Source organism: Rhinoderma darwinii, chromosome 6 (assembly GCF_050947455.1).
Source record: "Rhinoderma darwinii isolate aRhiDar2 chromosome 6, aRhiDar2.hap1, whole genome shotgun sequence".
Lineage (NCBI taxonomy): Eukaryota > Metazoa > Chordata > Amphibia > Anura > Rhinodermatidae > Rhinoderma > Rhinoderma darwinii.
Window position 1 is genome coordinate 30,774,911 of NC_134692.1, and position 20,137 is coordinate 30,795,047.

The 20,137-nt window shown below is 42.8% G+C and overlaps 1 protein-coding gene across 3 annotated transcripts in view; it reads right to left on the reverse strand.

The window, feature by feature from the left end:
• The window catches only part of LRP2 (LDL receptor related protein 2), a 178,666-nt gene continuing 158,529 nt past the window's right edge, over positions 1–20,137 (reverse strand). For 2 of the 3 annotated variants that reach the window (XM_075829407.1, XM_075829405.1), the window contains 14 exons: positions 19,718–19,861; positions 18,238–18,403; positions 16,970–17,098; positions 15,777–15,997; positions 14,379–14,558; positions 13,237–13,356; positions 11,184–11,274; positions 10,537–10,604; positions 10,335–10,455; positions 3,744–3,873; positions 3,389–3,502; positions 2,861–2,965; positions 1,915–1,989; positions 1–657 (listed from right to left, as the gene is read on the reverse strand). In XM_075829407.1, coding sequence (XP_075685522.1) covers positions 487–657; positions 1,915–1,989; positions 2,861–2,965; positions 3,389–3,502; positions 3,744–3,873; positions 10,335–10,455; positions 10,537–10,604; positions 11,184–11,274; positions 13,237–13,356; positions 14,379–14,558; positions 15,777–15,997; positions 16,970–17,098; positions 18,238–18,403; positions 19,718–19,861 — 1,835 coding nt within the window. In that variant the 3' untranslated portion in view covers positions 1–486. The remainder of the gene's footprint in view (positions 658–1,914; positions 1,990–2,860; positions 2,966–3,388; positions 3,503–3,743; positions 3,874–10,334; positions 10,456–10,536; positions 10,605–11,183; positions 11,275–13,236; positions 13,357–14,378; positions 14,559–15,776; positions 15,998–16,969; positions 17,099–18,237; positions 18,404–19,717; positions 19,862–20,137) is intronic. The other variant, XM_075829406.1, reaches the window with a different exon arrangement.

Sequence of the window (20,137 nt, forward strand, 5' to 3'; positions counted from 1 at the left end):
TATATATATATATATATATATATTGTTATTTTTTTCTTCATGTAGATCTATAAAGGTAATTTTCTTAATAGAAGTTTGTATAAGCATCTGTACAATTAAAAAAAAGGAGATGTTAAACACGGCCCCTGTACATATTAATGCATTCCTTTGTGTACTGTATTACAAATTTCTAAGGTGTCTTTCATTATTTTGTACTATTCCAAAAGTTTACACATATCAATGATAACAATAATTTTTCTTTAAAAAATTTACAAATATACAAAATATTTATATTATTTTCAGTCAGTCTCAGTGCAAAGATATACATATAGTACATTGTGATAATTGTTCATAAAAATAGAAATTGGCATTTTTAAAAAAAAAGGCAAAATGTTTTCACCTAGAGGCTAAAAAGAGAATATTTTATAACGAGATGAATGTTCTTGACCAATACAAAAATATGTGCAAGAGTATTTGACGTTTGAGGAATCCTATTTGAAGAATCGGTTATACATCGGAGTCTTCCTTAACAAGATTGGCAGTGTCAATGAAAGTGTCCTCTGTGGGGGAGAAGGACAAGTGTTGCTGTTCCTTTTTCTGTGACGGTTTGGGAAGTGGAGGAGGGGCGGTAAAGGGGGACGGGTCTTCCTCAGATCCATTTTGTTTGCCTTTTTCCATCTGGGATAATATAAAAAGTGACCATATTATGAAACTCTTTCAGCACACACATTCTGAATATGGATTATGGTTGAGGGTGGTGGTCTTAAACCTGTGACTCTCTAGCTGTTGTAAAACAATGCCCATCATGCGTGAACAGCCTTAGACTGTCAGGGAAGGCTGGGAACTGTAGTTTCACTACAGCTGGAGAGCCACAGGTTGAAGACCCATCGTTTAGTAGACGCTAAATATAAAAAGGATATAAAATAGCTGGAGGGGGTTCAAATACATTAATAAAAGGGATGGGGTGCCTCTCTCAAAAATTGGGCTCGTTCTTCTTGAAAAAATTGTGACCTTAAAGGGGTTTTCCACTTTGGACATTATCTACTTGCTAGAAGGGAGAGAGATGCTCTTTGTAGCCACACTCCACTCTGGCAAACAGATGAGGATCGTGAACACTACAGTTGAGTTTTCCAAACTAGAAAACGCCTTTAATATGTAGAAATATATATAAAGTCAATATCAAGAAATAACACAGAGCCTGAGAAAGGTGGTTGATTTTCATCTATCTATGTTGTATTAAAGGGGTTTCCCCATCAGAGACATTTATGACATATTAACAGGATATTTCATAAATGTCAGATACATGCGAGTCCCACCTCTGGGAACCGCACCCATCTCTAGAAAGGGGCACCCTAAACCCTTTTCTACCTTTGTCTGTTCTCGCTGCCTCCCGGCCACTCCCTGGTTATATGGTCGGGAAGCCCGCTGAGCTACGCTGTTTCCGTAACTCTCATAGTAGTGAATGGCAGTTACGGAAACCGCGTAGCATGCGAGCTATGATGTTTCTGTAACTACCATTCAGTTCTATGGGACTTATGAAAACAGCGTAGCTCAGCGAGATACGCTGTTTTCGTAACTCCCGACCATATAACCTTATTCATGGTCGGAATTCAGCCGAAACACAGAGCGGCAGAACAGGGTTTAGGGGGCCCCGTTCTAGAGATAGGTGCGGGTCCCAGAGGTGGGACCCGCATCTATCTGACATTTATGACACATGTTTCTTGCAAATAGAGATAGAAGATGTGTGAGTTGGGGCTCACGTTCAACAACGACAGATATGCCATATGAGCTGTCTTGCTATTCCCAATATACCACCCAGAATTGTGCTGTACCTGAATTGTGGCTCTTAAGAAAGATCTATTTTTGTCTGTATTTATAAATAATTTGGCGCTCTTCTATTTACCGTGACAATGTTCTCAGGACACCTGTACTCACCTCTGCATAGATTGGATTTTCAAAGTTTGTGCTTTGTTTTATCTTCCGTTTAAAGAAATTCCACTTTGATTCCTGCTGGGGAACATGAGATGAACACAGTGTCATTGCACACTGGCGGGCAGAGATGTCTGCTATAAAAATACAATTATCTGACAGAAGTGGTTATTAAAAGGAGTATGTGTTATGTGGGGTTGTAGTCACCCATTGTAACCTGAGGGAAAACATTTGTGATTCCAAGATAGGACGTGCATTCATTTGTTTAAAACTCATAGATTGGCTAGAAATATTGGATATTGGATCCAGGGCCACCATCAGAGCAATACAACCTGTACTGCTGTCAAGGGCCCGACCACAAAAGATTAAAAAAAAGTAACCACCCACCACTGTCACCCACTGAGCCACCACAATGGGGCTTATATAATTTCCCTTAGATGAAAGAAACAGGCCCATTATGTTGTGGGCATAAAGTGAAGAGAGTCCAACCCAACTTCACATCTCCTTCTTACAGTGACATGCATGCTACATGTATGAAAGAGGAGGCAGGGGCTTCTTTAAGGCAGGGCATGACGGCAGGAGTTCTGAGAGCTTGCCATCCCGCAGTCACAATAGCAGGAGCACAGTATTTTGGTGGTGAGTGACTGGGGGAGGGAGCTCAATGAGCCTTAGTGCACAGATTTATTTTTTTCTATGTGCCCCCAACTACCCTACAGACCCCCTTCCACACGTTATCCCCTTCTGCCTCCCCCACAGAGCCCCTACCCACCGATAATCTCCCCCCTTGCCCTTCACAGAGCCCCTGCCAGGTAGATGTGTGGCCGGCCGCCTCTTGCCTTGGCAATGAGCTGGGACGACTACATTCTGAAAGGAGGTCGTTGAGTTGTGACAAGCCCTTACCAAATAATGTTCTCTTGAGACAAAGTCTAAATGGAAAAACATTGTAGCATACCTCAACCTGAAGTGCTTCTGTGCTTGCTGAGGTCTGTGGGCTATTAACAGAATACAGCGGATTTTCAAAGTTATCTGATTTTTGTTCACTGCTTACTTCCGTCATCTGGAAATAAAAAGGAAGTTATTTTAGCACTAACATCAATGCGGTCACTGATATATATCCAATCTCCATCTTATCCAAAACGATGACAGAGGAAGACACATCATCGTCACTGATTAAGACACCCGTGAGGGGAAAACAAGTCTGTTCAATTGCAGGATAATCCCACTCAAGCACTAGGGTGTTTAAAGATTCCTTGGAAGAATCCTGAATGAGGGGCCCCGTCTATTCATTTATAGTTTCCTAACAGGGTATTTGAATGTATTTTAGTAAACCATACAAACATTATTCACACCACCAAGAGCTTAATTTATATTCGTCTAGGTCATGGCTATACCCATGACATGGCACGAGGAAAGTCTAGGTTCCCATTAGTACAGTTTGAAGTCCCCACATTACTATCTATCAGGGCACTAGGCATCTTACATCTGGCGGCTGGCCGATGTTTACCACACTGACGCCACTTTCCCCCGTATGTGAGTACATGGGATTCTCATATGTATTCGGCTCTTTCCCAGCATCCAGAGTGAAGGTTTCATTCTAAAACACAACAACAGTAATTATATCTCAACCACTGTGCAGTATAACAACCAAATCACAAACTTCTTCTGCAGGGCAATTATTAACTAATAAATTAAATTAATCTAAGCAAAACAAAAAATACATGAAAAAACTGTACCACACTGCACTATGTGCCGGCCTGACCTTCATGCCGATAAACAAAGAAACGCAGTCAGACCCACTCATATACTATAATATTTACCATACAAAGATGGCTTACCATTTGCATCGCTCTGTCTATAGAAGACTCCCCACCAAATTCAGACACCCCGATATCCATGCTGACATCGGCTCCTGATCGGAAAGTTACACCATTGCCATTTTCTGTCGATTTCACCAGCGCACTTAGACTATCGTGTAATGAGACATTATTTAGTTCTCATGATGATTTTTTGGTTTCAACTGTGTTTTTATTGAAAATTTTTCAACAATATACATATAACTTAGAGCAGCATGAAGGGCCATGCAATTCACATAGTAAGACAGTAACTTTCAATAGACAGACAAAACATCTGGGAAAAAACACAGGGGTTTAAGGGGGTGAGGAGGGGGGGGATAGTCGGAGCTCCACCTACCACCTAATCTTGAGTTCCCTGTATCCAATACTTGTCCCACGGGTCCCACACCACTCTGAACCTGTCCAGTTCATTGTCAATAGAGGCCGTCATATGCTCCATTGTACGTATTTCCCTAATTCTAGTTACTAAGTCGATGTGGGAGGGAGGGGTTGTCTGTCTCCATTTCCATGCTATCAACGTCTTAGCGGCTGTAAGAAAGTGTCGAAAGAGTCGAGCTGGTGATTTCCCCAAAGACCTAGGGGGAACATTTAGGAGGTAATGAAGAGGGTCTAAGGGAATATCCTGCTGCAACACCGCCAATGCCAAGTTCTTAACTTCCAACCAATACTGTTGTACCAGTGAACAGCTCCAGAAAATATGGAACAGATCACCTCTCTGACCTCTACATCGCCAGCAATCCGACGGAATACCCGGATTGAAGCTATGCAGAAAGGCAGGGGTATGGTACCAAAACATAAGGATTTTATATTGGTTTTCCTTATATGCAGTGCAGATGGAGGTTTTAGCTGCTTGCGACCAAATAATCTGCCACAATGAGAGCGGGATGGATTTATTCAGTAAGGCCTCCCACTTCAACATGTATCTATGCCCAGGCGGAGGGGAACCCTCCGGGGATAGCAATAATGCATAAATGGCTGAGATAAGCCCCCTAGTGGTGGTAGCATACCGACATAACCTTTCGAAGCTTGTAGGTGCAGTAACCCGCGTGGATCTAAAAGTTTGCTGCATGTAATGTCTAACCTGAAGATAGTGAAAGAACGCAGCAGAGGGAATATTATGATGTTTTTGAAAGTATGAAAACGGGTGAAGCTCTTGCGTGTGGGGATCAACCATATCAGCCAGGTGAAATACCTCAATTCCCGTCCACAATCGGACTATTCGGGAGGTAGTGCCCCCCGGGATAGTGGGAGTGTAGAGTACCGAAGTCAAGGGCGGGCAACCCGATGCCAAATGGAAGCGGTTTTTACAGGTTTCCCACACCTCCCTTTGAAATCTCATGGGACCCAATAAAGATGCGGTCGGCATTACCAGTGGGTCACCCCATAACAGGGAGTTTGGGTGGACCGGGGCCATCCATAGCTTCTCTATTTCGGTCCATTTATTGTACGCCCTTAAAGACACCCAGCTGGGTATGCGACGGAGGTGTGCCGCCCAGTAGTACTTCACCACATCAGGGACCGATAGCCCACCCGCAGATCGACCCGATAATAAAACTGATTTCGGAATTCGATGTCTGCCGGAGTGCCATATGAACCTGAGGATAGAAGACTGCATGGCCCGCAATTCCTTCATAGGTACTGCTACCGGCAAAGTCTCAAAGTAGTACAGTAATTTAGGGAGCAAGGTCATTTTGACCGCTGCTATGCGCCCAAAAAATGACATGGGAAGAGGATCCCACCTGGCCATTAGCTGACGTAGCTCTACAAACAGAGAGGGGAAATTCGCCTTGTAAACCGACGTATAGGAGGGAGTGAGTTGAACTCCTAAGTAAGTCAGGGAGGTTTCCTTCCAGTTGTAGGTGTAGTTGTGTTTGAGTAGCTGGAGCTCCTGGTGTGGGACATTAAGAGGGAGCGCTTCCGTTTTAGATGTATTAGTTTTATATCCTGACAGCCTCCCATACCTACGGAGAACTGTAGTAAGGTTAGGGAGGGAGGTATGAGGTTTAGTGATAGTCAAGAGGACGTCATCTGCAAACAGGGAAACCTTAAACTCTTTATCTTGTATCTGGACCCCCGCTATATCCCTGGATTTCCGTATTTGAGCTGCTAAAGGTTCTATGCATAGCACAAATAAAAGTGGGGATAGGGGACACCCCTGACGTGTACCATTCCAGATTTGAAACGGAGGGGAGGTGGAGTGTGGGAGTTTAATTGCCGCTGTTGGTTTGGAGTAGAGACCACGCAGTGCTGTCAAATAAGGGCCCGAAATCCCAAATGAATTTAGAGTTTCGAACATAAATGGCCATCCCAAGCGGTCAAACGCCTTCTCTGCATCTAGACTAAGAAGGATCGCCGATTCCTTTTGCTTTTGGAGGGCATCAATGAGGTCAAGGGCCCTTCGTGTGTTGTCTCCTCCTTGCCTAAGAGGCACAAAGCCCACTTGGTCTTTGTGAATCAAAGAAGGGAGCCAAACATTGAGTCTATTAGCTAGAAGACGGGTGAAAATTTTTAGATCCGAATTCAGAAGGGCTATGGGTCTGTAATTGGAGCACTCTGCGTGGTCTCTACCCGGTTTAGGGATCAGCGTGATATGAGAATGCAGGAATGTTTGAGGGATGGGAGAACCCTGTAGGAATTCATTAAATAAGGAAGCCATCCGTGGAACCAAGATCTCTGCAAAGGTCTTATAATACCCATATGTAAAGCCATCTGGTCCAGGGGCCTTACCACTAGGGAGGTCCTTCAATATATCAAACAATTCCTCCGCAGAGATCGGGGCATTCAGGGATGAAAGCTCCTCATCTTTCAGTTTAGGGAGAGCACAGGAAGAGAGATATGCTTGCAGCGTTTCCCTCCGACGAGCCGGATCAGGTGGTAAGGTATTTGGCAGGTGGTATAAGGATTTATAATAGTCATGAAAAAGTGTGGCTATCGTGTCTGGGTGATGCTGGAGTATGCCCGCCTTATTCCGAACCGCCTGTGGAGTACGAACAGTCGCCTGATCCCGCAATAGTCTGGCCAGAAGCGAGTGCGCCTTATTACCTTTGTCGTAATATTTCCTTTTTGTGTATAGTAATGACTTTTCTACCCCCTTCATAGCTAAGTCCTTGAGTTGTGCTCTAGCCTCTATCAATTTCCGTAGTGTCGGGACCGCCGGTTTAATCCCCATTTCTCTCTCCAACTTAGTAATTGTCCGATGGAGAGCCACCCGCTTGGCCCGAGAGTCTCTTTTCAATCTAGATCCCATTACTATGCATTGCCCTCTCATCACCGCCTTATGCGCCTCCCAAAGAGTGGATACTGAAGGAACCGATCCCTCATTAAGTGCATAAAATTCCCGCATATGTCCGGCCAGGCTGTCCCTAAGAGCAGGGGACTTAATCAAAGTTTCGTTTAAGCGCCAATGACATACTCTCGTATTTGGTTTCCCTATCTGTAGGGACACAGAAACTGGTGCGTGATCTGACCAAGAGATGGGGTCTATATTCGCCCCCTGGAGCGCACGGAGGGCAGGGACATTACCAAAAAAGTAATCTAAGCGTGTATGAGTGCTGTGCGTATGGGAGAAGAAGGTATAGGACCTATCACCTGGGTGATCCACTCGCCACAAATCATAGAGCTGGTGCTCTCTAATTAGTTGCCTAAAACGTGTAGAAAGTCCTGTAAGGGTGGGCGTCGGAGTAGCGTGTGTAAGAGAGACCCTATCCATGGACGTGGAGAACGGGACATTAAAATCTCCTCCCACCAGCCATGCCCCCCTAGGAAGCTTCTGGAGTTTAGAAAGGAGTCTACGTAGGAATGGAATCTGTGCGGTATTAGGAGAGTAAACGTTACATAAAACAATGGGCTGTCCAAGCAAAGTCCCCTCTATTATAACATATCTGCCTTTCGGATCTAGATGTGAGGTGTGAACTTGTATGGGGCAGGAAGCTGCTATCAAAATGGCCACCCCCTCCCTTTTGCGACCTGACGAGGCAGAGTACACAGCAGGATACGCCCCTCGGGCAAATTGGAAAGTTCCGGATGAATCTAAGTGTGTTTCCTGCAGAAAAGCAACTTCCGCTCCAAGCGATTTCAACTCCCTGAGAAGCAAGCGTCTCTTCACATTGGAGTTGAGACCCTTGACATTAAGTGTGACAAATTTAACCATGGTCAAAGATGTATGAAAGAGCAAAGAATGATGTGGAAAGTGCGGATGTATACAGCTCACAGTTATGTCGGGGCCAGTCCCATGTCGGTTTCAAAGCAAGCAGTGTTCTACGGCGTCCTTCTACCTTGGAGGTTCTTGGAGGATTCACTGTCGTCTCAAGTGTTATTTCGGATGAAAGTAGGAGGGGAGGGAAAGACACTGGGGTAAAGACGTACCAGGGAGACAATACACATATCTGCAGTGAGAACAAAGAGAAATGCATGAGATCAATGAATTTCAAACACACTCAGAAAATACTACCAGGGAGAATACTATACCCTGGGGCGGGTGATATTAAAGCAAAAGAAAACTGGTAATACAATATTACCCTTTGCAACTCTCTCTAAAAACAGAGGGAGAACTGCAAAACAAATTACCCCTATCAAAAAAAGAGGTCGGGTCTCAACAGTCGAGGAACCTAGTACAAAAGTACGTATAAATACGTACAGGCCGAGAAAAAACAAAAAGGGGGTGAAAGAGCCAAGTGTATCCCGGGCAATCGCGCCCTGCCACAATTTACGTTAACGAATTAAAGAGAAACAACATAAAATCAGAAATATAATCCTAAATGCATTTTTAGCCTAGGATAGTGCAACTGGCGAAGGGAGCAGCTGGTATGGGTGACCAGGCTCCTTCACATATATTACGGAGGTGCCGTGTATCTGCGCAGCGTCCATCAATTCAAATCAGGTCTTGGTGAACTTCGGGTAGACTGTCGTCTTGGAGAGGTCCTCCGCTTATTTCGGACCGACTGCCAGACTGGAGGTGGAGACGAAGGCGGCAAAGGAATCTCCCAATTCTGCATCTTGGGCGTTGGTATACCAAGGGAGTCACAGAAATGAGGCAAATCCCCTGGGTACCTCAGGGTTGCAGAAACACCATCTCTTCGGGCTGTAAGGGAGAACGGAAACCCCCATCGATAAATAATATTGTGGTCCCGTAGGGCTGCGAGAAGTGGACGAAGCAGACGTCTTTTCTGTAACGTAATCCAGGAGAGATCCGGGAATAACTGAATCGGCATACCGGCATACTCCAGGTCTTTACGCTGACGGGCTTTAAGCATAATGTCCTCCTTAGTGCGGAAATCCTGGACACAGCAGATGATATCCCTGGGCTGAGATGTAATGGATTTTGGTTTCAGTGCTCTATGCGCTCTGTCAAGCGGTATCCGATTAGACGGGGGTGCACCCAAAAGGTCGTTAAAGATAGTCTCTAACACGATGGGAAGATCTTCAGACCCCGAGGGCTCCGGTATGCCCCTTATCCTTATATTATGACGGCGACCTCTGTTATCCAAATCCTCTAGATGCAGTTGCATATCTCTAATGGACGCCAGCTGGGAGGACACTGAAGACTGTATCACAGAAACATGGCGCCTAGTGGCATCGTGGTCATCTTCTAGAGCCTCCACCCTCGTAGCAATCTGCTGTATATGCTGCGACACCCCCGCCAATTCTGAACGAAAAGCTGCCTTCACTTCTTGTATCATACTCTTAAAGTCCTCTTTAGTGGGCAACTGTGAGAAACATTCCCTCCACATAGGGGGCACATCTGAAGGAAGTGAGGCTGAATCCTCCAGGTCAGAATCTGAGGCATATGCAGGGGCCTGGGCATAGGGGGTCAAAGATGGTGTATCCCCCAGATCGTCTCTCCTCCCCGGCTGCTGGATCGTGGGCCGTTGGGGTTTAGGTGCAGGCCAAATCTGTAGGGCCATTTGTGCTGAGGGCTGTGACATTGGTGGTTCAAGCAGGTGTACTGGGGCCTCTGACTGAGCTGATGCTCCTCGTGGCCTGGCCTCCATTGCTCCTGGGATAGGGGACCCCCTTCCCTGCTGTTCACAGGACGAGGTGGAGGACAGCTTAGGGGAGCTGGGAGGGTGAACTTTAGCCATCCGGCTATTCAGCTTACCCTGTACGTGGGGCACTGTCTCCTCTCCCTGCTCGGACATCTCCCCTTCCTTCTGACACGAGGCTGTCCAAGATGGCTGCGGCTGAGGGAGCGGCGTGGCTTGCCGCCGAAGAAAGTAGCCGTCGATCGTTGGTGGAACGGCGGCGACCTGGTGCTGTGCTGCAGGGGTGAGTCTAGACCCTTGGGGTCTTTTTTTCCCCATATGAGGCACCTTTCCCCGCTGTAGGCTGCTGGATCTGCGTGGCAGGGCGCGGAGCTCTCAGTTTATGCGACCGGCGCCATCGACTGCTGGCCACGCCCCCCCATGATGATTTTTTGGATCTTATACGTCAACATTTTTTGTTATTATAATCTTTGATGTTCTTAAGTCTCCAAACATGAAAACTTCTGACACTCTATGTGTTACAAACGCTGAGACTAAACTATTGTCAGCCAATGAAGCTGAGCCAATGAAATTAGTCATAAATTGCACCAACCTTGGGAATTTAGGAAGAGCCGGTAAAAGTTTTCCTGTCCGTCTGTAATTGAAGAGGCCTCCAACCACCAAGGCACAGATAATAATGACCAAAATCACAGTGAGGAGCACAGCGACTGCCGCTACAAAGAAATTGTAATTCATATATCGGGAACATAATGTGAAATACAAACAATAGGATACAGGATAAAGATCAGACATACCAGTTCCTGGAGGGATGCCAGCAGTATATGCCATATTGCAATAACTTCCAGAATACCCAGCTGTACATCTGGAAGTAATAAGCCATGTTAGGAGTAATGTTCAGAAGAACTAAAAAATAATATTAAATGCACAGCATGTTGCATGAGTTTAATCATCTAGGTGGCGCTGTTGTTCAGAAATATTAAGTAAATGGCATGTTTGGATGTATTCTATTTTTTAGGTGCCACTGATGTTCAGAAATATTAAGTGAATGTCATGTATGGATGTTTTTAATCATCTATGTGGATTCCAGATAGTGCCCAAACAATATGGAGTATTCAAATAATTCCCCCACTAAGGAACCCACATAATACTGCCATATAGTGCCCAAAAAAATATTAAAAGTCATTTTTAAAATAATGTAATCATCACTCCTAAATAACACTGGGTGGTATAGTTTGCTCCTAGGTCTTCCGTCCTTAGGGCTCCCCTAGAGGACGGAACACTGTTGAGTTCTGTAAAAGACAGAGAAGCTGTGGAGCCGGGGTATTGGTGGTCTCATGAAGACAAGGTTATGAGAATGAATTTCAAGTACATAGATGTTCAAGAGAATAATAAGAATTCTTTAATACAGTCATATACTAAGAAGGCATCAGACAAAACTTACTTGCATTTTGGAAGGCCCATTTCATCAAAATAGCATATTCCTCCATGCATACATCTGCATGCTGGTGGCATGGTTGGAGGGGATTCAATAGCTAAGAAAATGGAAAGCCATGCATGTTAGTAAGCAGTACATGCAATTATTATGTATCAGAATCAGGGACTGTAGTGGCTATACTATATGTGACGGATAAGAATATGGGCCATTGTCCAGATACAATTTATAATACAAACTTAATATGATAAAAGTAAGATGGCACACACATTACATTAATGTCGTCCGAACCTGCTGATTTTGGCAACATAGCCAAATGATCTTATGTGTATGGAGCCCTCCTGACTCCCCTCCGGCAGATGTCAAAGGAGAGAAGAATCGGCAGTTGTTTTTTAACATACCCGATCCTTTTGTTCTCAGGTTAGATATGAGGTGTCTGGCGGCAGCTTATTCCCCTCTCCCCATTCACAATACATATTTGAGCCGAGCCGAGTGTGCATGTGTATTAGTGGAATCGTTCGTTCGTCCGACAGCTATCTAATGTGCATGGCCAGGCAAAAAAAGGTCATAGATGAAATAATATTTGCATTACATGCCAGGTTTGCGGTGGAGCTCCTTTTCATGGGGACAAGGGTAACCATTAGTGATAAGCTTTGTGTGCTCTGGTCTCATAAACCTGTTTGTTAGTGTCATTTTAGTACTAGGTTTACAGGACACATACAAAAATTTTGACAAAGTTAAAATGACAAACAAAGTATATGTAAATTAATATGATTGGAGTCAAATTTTATACTGATATCTGATGAAGGTGCCGGTCCGGGGGCCATAATTTGTAGCATTATCTATAAAGCCTCTCTCATTATTATCATAGTACAATTTGCTTAAATCCTGCAGCGCCCTAGTACCTGATATTTGAATGATTTTATTGTTAAAAGTTTATAATGACTCATTCAGCCATAAGATGTCCTGTAGTAGTGACACCTACTAGTAGGACAAGGTAGCACTGTTAATAATAAAGATATATTAGAAATGTTCATTTCTATTAAGAGGTTGGTCAGTGCCATCACTTCTCGCCCGATCCCTCATATGATCAATTAAAGGGAAGCATTAAATCTAGCAACCAAACAGATTCTTGTTTTCAGCCATTAGTATCAACAATATTTGACGCAAATTTTGATGGGTAGGAATATATAATATTACCATAAGACTTTGTATTGTTAAGGGCTCAGCGTTAGTTTTTTTTGTGTTACTAAACATGGTGTGGAACATGCAGTGCTATAATAACATAACACCGAAAAAGGCCATACTTGCAAATGGACACAGCCAGGTCAGAAACGCTGATGAAGGAGAGTGAGCAGGTGCTTTAAATAATAATAGCCACTCCCACTAGTCTTGAGGGGAGTGGTGTGTGTGGTGCATGGGATGTGTAGTAAGAAAAGAATAGTGTATGTGCAAGTGTAATACTATAAGTGAAATATAGGGGGCAGTAATGAGTGAAGTGCCTCAATAGAAATAAATGAATAATGGGGTGTAAGTGTGTGAAACATGGAGGGATAGTGTGTAGGTCATGAGGCACAACGTGTATAGCCAGGTAGAAGCCTATTTGTGACGCCTTGATAGTTCATAGAGCGGGCTACCCTGCTTGCTATGCCAAACAACAACACACCATGCTCTCCCAGCATCAAAGACCCGGCTGTGTCCAAGAGAAGCGAATATAAGTAATAATGAAAAATACCTGGGGTATTAGTGATCATTTTGGCCAAAAGGACACAAGCTCGCAATCCACGACAAGGATACCCAGACCACCACACCCCACTCCCCTCAAGACTAGTGGGAGTGGCTATTATTATTTAATGCACCTGTTCACTCTCCTTCATCAGCGTTTCTGACCTGGCTGCGTCCATTTGCAAGTATGGCCTTTTTCGGTGTTTTGGTATATGTCCCCTTGTTTTTATCTGTTTTGTCTGTGCTATAATAACATGTTGCAGTAAACAACCATTTACATAATACTTTTGTTCCTTTATAACAGTAAGGATGTTAGACAGTCGGATATTTATAATACCTGCATCACACTCAGTGGTACTGCCCTCCATGAACTGAGTCCCTTGTGGGCAGGAACATGTATAACCTCCTGGTCTCAACAAGCACAGGTGGGAGCAGATATCTTTGCAGCGATTTGAAACTAAATAAATCAAGAAAAAATAATAAGTCTTCATCAGAATAACTAAAAAGTTAATAGGTTGCATGAGATTAGAAAAGGGGGTCTTATTTGTATCCAGAAACAGTGCCACACTCATCTATGGGCTCTGTCTGGTATTGCAGCGTAGACTTATTCAAGTCAATGCTGTGAGGTTGTTTATGGGAAAAAATATAATTCTCATAAAACTTTTATATTGTAAAATGCAATCATTTATATTGCCTTTTAATTAGACATGACAGGGGGATTGGTGGGGGTCTCAGCATTGAGAATGAAGGGGAGGAGTAATCTTGGTCAAAAAGGTGGCTGTACATGCTGGGTTACTTTTCAAAGGGGAGCGACCAAATACATAACCACTGCTCAATGGTGTACCATCCATGTGGCAAGGTGAGAATTTCACCACAGGCTGGACCCTTCCCTGGCTGCAGAGGAAGGCGGTTAGTATTTTGGGATTTTTTTTCTTGCTTTTTCCCCCCATTGACTTCAATGTAATGTAAAAACCTCACGGGTTCAGTGTCAGCGGGTCCTGCATGTCTCAGGCATGCAGGATCGAGCTTACCGATCACATCTAAGTTTATAACTTAGATGTGATCGATAACAGGTGGAACCTGTCTGTCAGAGACATGCAGGACCCGCTGACACTGAACCCGTCAGTCCCGCTGACCTATCGGATTCAGGTCTCAGCACACGATACAGCTGCTGTGCATACAGAATACAAAGCAGCTGTACCAATGTAGCCATCTTTAACTTGATACTGATAACTTGCTGCAGTGTGATATCACACAACAAAAGCCATTGAAAAACTCAAGTTAAGAGATCTAGCCACTGTTTATTTAATGTGGTAAAAGTCAAGGTAAAGACGGCTACATCTGTATCTCAAAAAGTAAAAATAATTTTTAATAAAAAGTATTTAGAAAGTTGCACAAAACACACTGATAGACATTTTTATTAAACAAAATAAAACGATCTCAAAGGTGTACATAGTCTTTAAAGGAATAGACAATTACCTGTGTGGTTGTAACGACGTGAGTGGTATATCCGCACTTGAGTTAGCCATGGGTTGATTGTTAGAACTTTAACTTTAGCTCCAGTGCCAAACTTATCTTTCTTCCACACTTCCCCCTTCTCCTTTGTTGTCCAGTACAAATGACCCTCAAATACATCCAGACTGTAAGGGTTGCCAAGATCTTTTAACCGGTTAAAAAAAAGTAAAGAAGAAAAATGAATTTGTTTTCTTTATAATGAATAACAGACAATTTACTTACTGTATATTGCAAGATCCTTTTATCAATGGTACAAGTGTAATGCTAACCTAACAGATTTTCCAGACTATTTGGAATAAAGAATTCCAGTAATCAGGAAAATTAAAGAACTGTATTGTATGCTCCGGTATAGGATGGTCAGATATGGATAAATACAGTCACTGTACAACAATATTGAATATAATAGCGCTACATATACCTATGAGATAACAATTATTTGTAAAAACTTTCCTTGGGTTGGCAATATTGGAGATACACATAATAGTCTTCAGTAAGAGATAGAATACAGCCTCCTCCAGAGACCAAGGAGGGACCGAGGAGTTACATGCATACATATTTGAGCGTATAGTGTTGCTATCCAGCCTTCTTTAGGACTAAAGCAGTACAATAGAGCTATCATCTGCCATTAAATCTGCTGCGCTCTGCTGACCCTGTCCCAGTCTACACAACAAATCTGACAAGCTAGCTGCAGGCAACAAGAAATGTCAGCCTGGTGTGTGTGCTCTAGTGGCCAGTGTGAATACTGGAATTTTTTCCAGATTTTTTTGTAATATGGATAGCCGCAAAGAAAAAATATTAAAAGAAAATATGTTTTTAATAAAAAGTCATTTTCTGATGATACATTACCTTTACAAATGCAAATAACAAATTAAAATATGACCTTTTATTCTCTATTAATCCATTTTAAAGTAGGTGGGTGGGTTTTTCCTGATCTTGATCCCCTAAGTTACAGCAGGGAGCTGAAGCTCCATGGATCCTCATTGATTCTAATGGGTAAATTGTAATGCTTGTTTTCCCCTACTGCATCGTTTCTTATACAGCGTCAACATATTTGGCAGCGCTGTGCAGAGATACCGTCATCACTCACATCAGTCCCTATTTACAATGCGGCTGACAATTTTGTTTCCCTATCTCAGACATACATAACGTCATAGGAAACTAAAAATACCATCAGTATGTTTATTAGCGTGTAGGAGGAAACCGGAGAACCCTGAGGAAACCCAAACTCCATGAAGATGTCCTTGGTTCAATTCTAACCCAGGAGACCAAAGACAATGAGTTACATGACACACCTTCACTAAGCATGTCTGTGTGATATTGATATCAATAGGAGAAGACAAGTGACAACAGATATCTTCTCACCTCCATGTAAAACTGTCTGCCTGTCTGTGCCATCAGGTTTGATAGATTCAATGACATTTTCCTTGGAGTCACTCCAGTAAATCCTGTTATTGTTAATGTAGTCGATAGTGATTCCAGTTGGCCAACCAAGTTCTTCTGAAACCAGAACCTGTCTCTGCTGCCCGTCCATCCAGGCTTGTTCAATCTTAGGCTGCCTTCCCCAGTCTGTCCAATACATCATCCTGCAAGAAGAAAAATACAGTGGGGTTGTCTGCTTTGTTTGAGGGGTCACCTAAGAATAAGGTGTTTAACTGGTGGGACCCCCGGTGATCGGGGAAATCCAATGACAAGTGTTCAATTAACCTTTACAGGAGAAGTAAAGGGAATTGTACAAGGTTAGTAGGCTACTTTATTCCAAAAACACCAGTCCACAGGTTGTGTGTGGTACTGCAGCTGAGAACCATTCACTTTAGTGGGGCTGAGCCATAATACCAGACACAACCCATAGACAGGTGTGACGCTATTTCTAGCAAAAAGCAGCCATGTTTTTCTCATCTTGTTCAACCCCTTTAAAGAGGACCTGTCACCAGGTCATATAATTTTAACTGGTTTACCAACCTGAATTTCTGCTGTCTCCCTGATTCCATCACTGTTTTGTTTTTTTCTAGTTCCACAGATATGGCCCATTGTTGTGTTGGCTCCCTATAAGCTAATTTGCTGTAATTAGCCAACGGGGTGTGAACGACCCACAAGCTGTCTAGCGCTGAATGGTCAGCATCAGAGGCTAGCCCCACCCCGTTGGCTAAATACAGCAAATTAGCATATAGGAAGCCAACACAACAGTGGGTCATAGCTCTGGAACATAGGGGTCCAGGAAAAAAAGAAAGATAGCGCTGAAACCAGGGAGACAGCACTATTCAGGTCAGTTAACCAGTTCAACTTATATGACCTAGTGACAGATCCTCTTTGAACAATACCCAGTTCCCATTGAAATTAATAGGCTGTTTGTGTAATGCACAGATGTACTGGTTTTCCAGGGCAAGAGATGCTCATGTAACCAATCTCTGCTCTGACTAATAGATGAGGGTCCTGAATGGAGAGTTTTCTAAAATCAGAAAAAATCAAACTTAAATGCTATAAAAAAATCCCCATTATTCTAAAGCGACCCATGCAAAAAACCTGTAGGTCTAACTCTGCTGGAAGCAATCACTCACCCAAGCTCTGGATTGAGAGCAATGGCTGCCGGCTGGTCCACTTGAGTGTAAATAAGCCACTTTCTATATCTTCCATCCAGTTTTGCTACTTCTATACGATTTGTGCCAGCATCAGTCCAATAAATGTGTCTGAGTATTGATAGGAAGAAAATGGATCAGTTGGGAGGTGCCAATGTTTTTTTCTCTTTGTTTAAATCACTTACTGCAACTGAACCTCACAGCGTGATATTAAGTAAAAGACATAAAGTAGTAAAATGATTTACAAATGTATTTATGAGTCCGGAAAAAAAAGCCCAAACTGTGCTAAATCAATCAAGATAACACAATGGGCTTGATAAATTTGGTGCAACTTCCTAGTCATGTTAGACCTGTTTCTCCTTACAGTAGAAGTGATGGCATATAGCTAGGATATGCCATTACTTGGTCAGTGGGGGTCCAACTGCCGAGACCCCGACTGATCCTCAGAATAAAGTACCTGCAGCACTAGTAAAGCGGCTACTTCACAGATCCTCCCTACACAGCCCCGGCTATCCTCTGTGCAGGGACCAGAAACACAGCCCCATTCATTGGAACGGAGCTGTTGGAAAGCAGCGTCACCGTGCAATGAAAAAGCAAGCGGGACCGCGGTTCCTTCATTTTTAGGATCGGCAAGTGGACCAAGGGAAGGAACCCCACAAAATGTTATGACATTTCCTAGCAGAGGGCACTGCTACCTGTCCGGGGGAAAGCCATATTCTTAACACATGTTGGGGGAGATGTATCAAAACTGGTGCAAAGGATAAGTGAAGTACATGCTCATGGCAACCAATCAGATTCCAAGTTTAATTTATTTAGAAAAAAGAAGCGATCTGATTGTTTGACATGGACAATTAATCTACTTTTCCATTGTACCAGTTTTCATACCTCCACTCATTATTGTCTCACAGGTAGATGAGGCCTCAAAGAAACCCAACATTTAATTATACGAGACATAATTCCTTATGTATAAGTGTCGGCTAGCAGGTCTCCTTCAATAAACTACATTGATTTGAAAGCATATCGCTAGGATCACTAGAACGGATCGGTAGGGGTCCGACTGCTGGGACCTCCACCGTTACTTAGTATAAAGAAATAATATAGGAGCTGCCGTCCCAGTTAGACCCTGTGGCCCCTGTGGATGTTCTGAGTTACCCACTGTGCAGGGAATGATGTGCCATAACATTTTTAGATGGGAACACCGCTTTAAAGGTATTAATGATAAAAAAATATTCAGAGCTGGGATACAATACCTTCCAACCCAGTCCACAGCCAGTCCATCTGGATTTACTATGTAGCGCAAGTTCAGATCAACATCCTTTACCATATTATTACCATAATCCTCAAAGGTAGGTATATAAGCACGTCGGATTGACCCAAACACAGAGCCCTGGCCACGAATGCTGTAGTATACAATACCTTTTAGAGAAAGAAAAAAGAATAATATTCTAATAAATTAGTATTTAGGCAAAAAAAACAACAACAATAGAATGAAAAAGGTGTGATGCCTATTTTAACGAGATATGATAATAAAAACTAGAAATGGGTCGTCATCTCAGCCATCAGTCTGAATTTAGAAGTGAGCTGACCTTCGAACAACAAGTCTCAGCATACCATTTTGGCTTATTGCTTGCATTACATACTGTGACTTAGGCCTTATTCACACAAACGTGTTAAACGTCCGTGTGACGGCCGTTGAAACAACGGCAGTCACACGGACCTATAAAATTCAACGTGGCCATTCACACGGCCGTTGTTTCAACGGACCGTGTGAAGGGTCCGTGAGCAAATAGGACATGTCCTATTTTTTCACGCTTCACGCATCCCTCCATAGACTCTGGTCTATAGGGGATGCGTGATATCGCGTCCCACAGCGCAGAGCACGGATAAACCTCGGATGTGAAAATCGCCTGTTTTTCACGCCCGAGATGCAGAACGCCCGTCTGAATCTAGCCTAAGTATATAACTAGATCAAGCTCATTTGTTAAGGTTTACACATAACAAAGGATTATGCCAGAGGTAACTAGTAAAGATGTAAAGGCTGTTTGCACCGTCACAATCTATTTTTTGTTTTTACTCCAATGCATCTATAATCTTTATTAAAAAATATCCTACAGTTTTGTGTCTACCTCTGCTATGCAGATCTGTATGTTCTCATGGTAACAGACTACAAACAAACCATTTCCATCTGTCACCTGCTTCTTACTAACCTACTAAATGTATGTGAGGAAGAAGTAGCAGACAGATAGAAGGGAGTATCTGCAGGATCACACCACATATGGAGACGCATAGATCTGCATAGGAGCTGTAGACACAAAACGATGAGATCATTTTAATGCAGACTATTTGTAGAGTTGATTCATTTTTCATTTTAAATGCAATATGGGAAAAAGTTGGGAAGGTACAAAGCCTTTAAAGGAGCAATTATGGTCTCTAGATTTTTCGCAAACATAATAAATATTTACTGTAATGTAAAACAAGGTTGCTCAGTTCAGGACAATTCAATAACATTGTAATGATACATTTATTTTAAGAAGAGGACTATATAAAACTGACAATAATAATAATAATAATAATAATAATAATAATAATAATAATATTATTTCTCATCTTCGAAAACTGTTGCCCCCTTGTGGAACATGTGAGTATTGCATGCATTGTAACTTTGGAAAATGTGAAAATGTATGATAGAGCAGTTATTAATGTATGATTTATTAATATATGAACACTTACTGAGGTCTATTCCCTCAGGATCCCAGTCATAGTCCAGGGCCTGGATATGCTGCTGATTCTCAATATATTCCGAGTATTGTTCAGACGAAAGATTGTATCTTCTTATCCGTACATTGTCCGGTAACAGCAGTAGTGGGGGGTTACCTGTGATTAGTAAAATAAGAAACAATCACCTGTCAGAAGACGTGTTAGCAATGGTAGAAAGGATGTTATATTATTGGGACGACACCTGCTGGCTGCCCATTGAAAATAAATCTTATTCGTGACTACAGCAATTCACCTCACCACTGAATCATACATATACTCCATGATATTTTTATGAAGTTCCCAAAACAATTAACATGTAGAAAGAACTTGTTAAAAAGTTTAAAAGTTTAATAAAGCTAAAACGTTTGGTGTTTTTGTAAGTAATTTTTCATG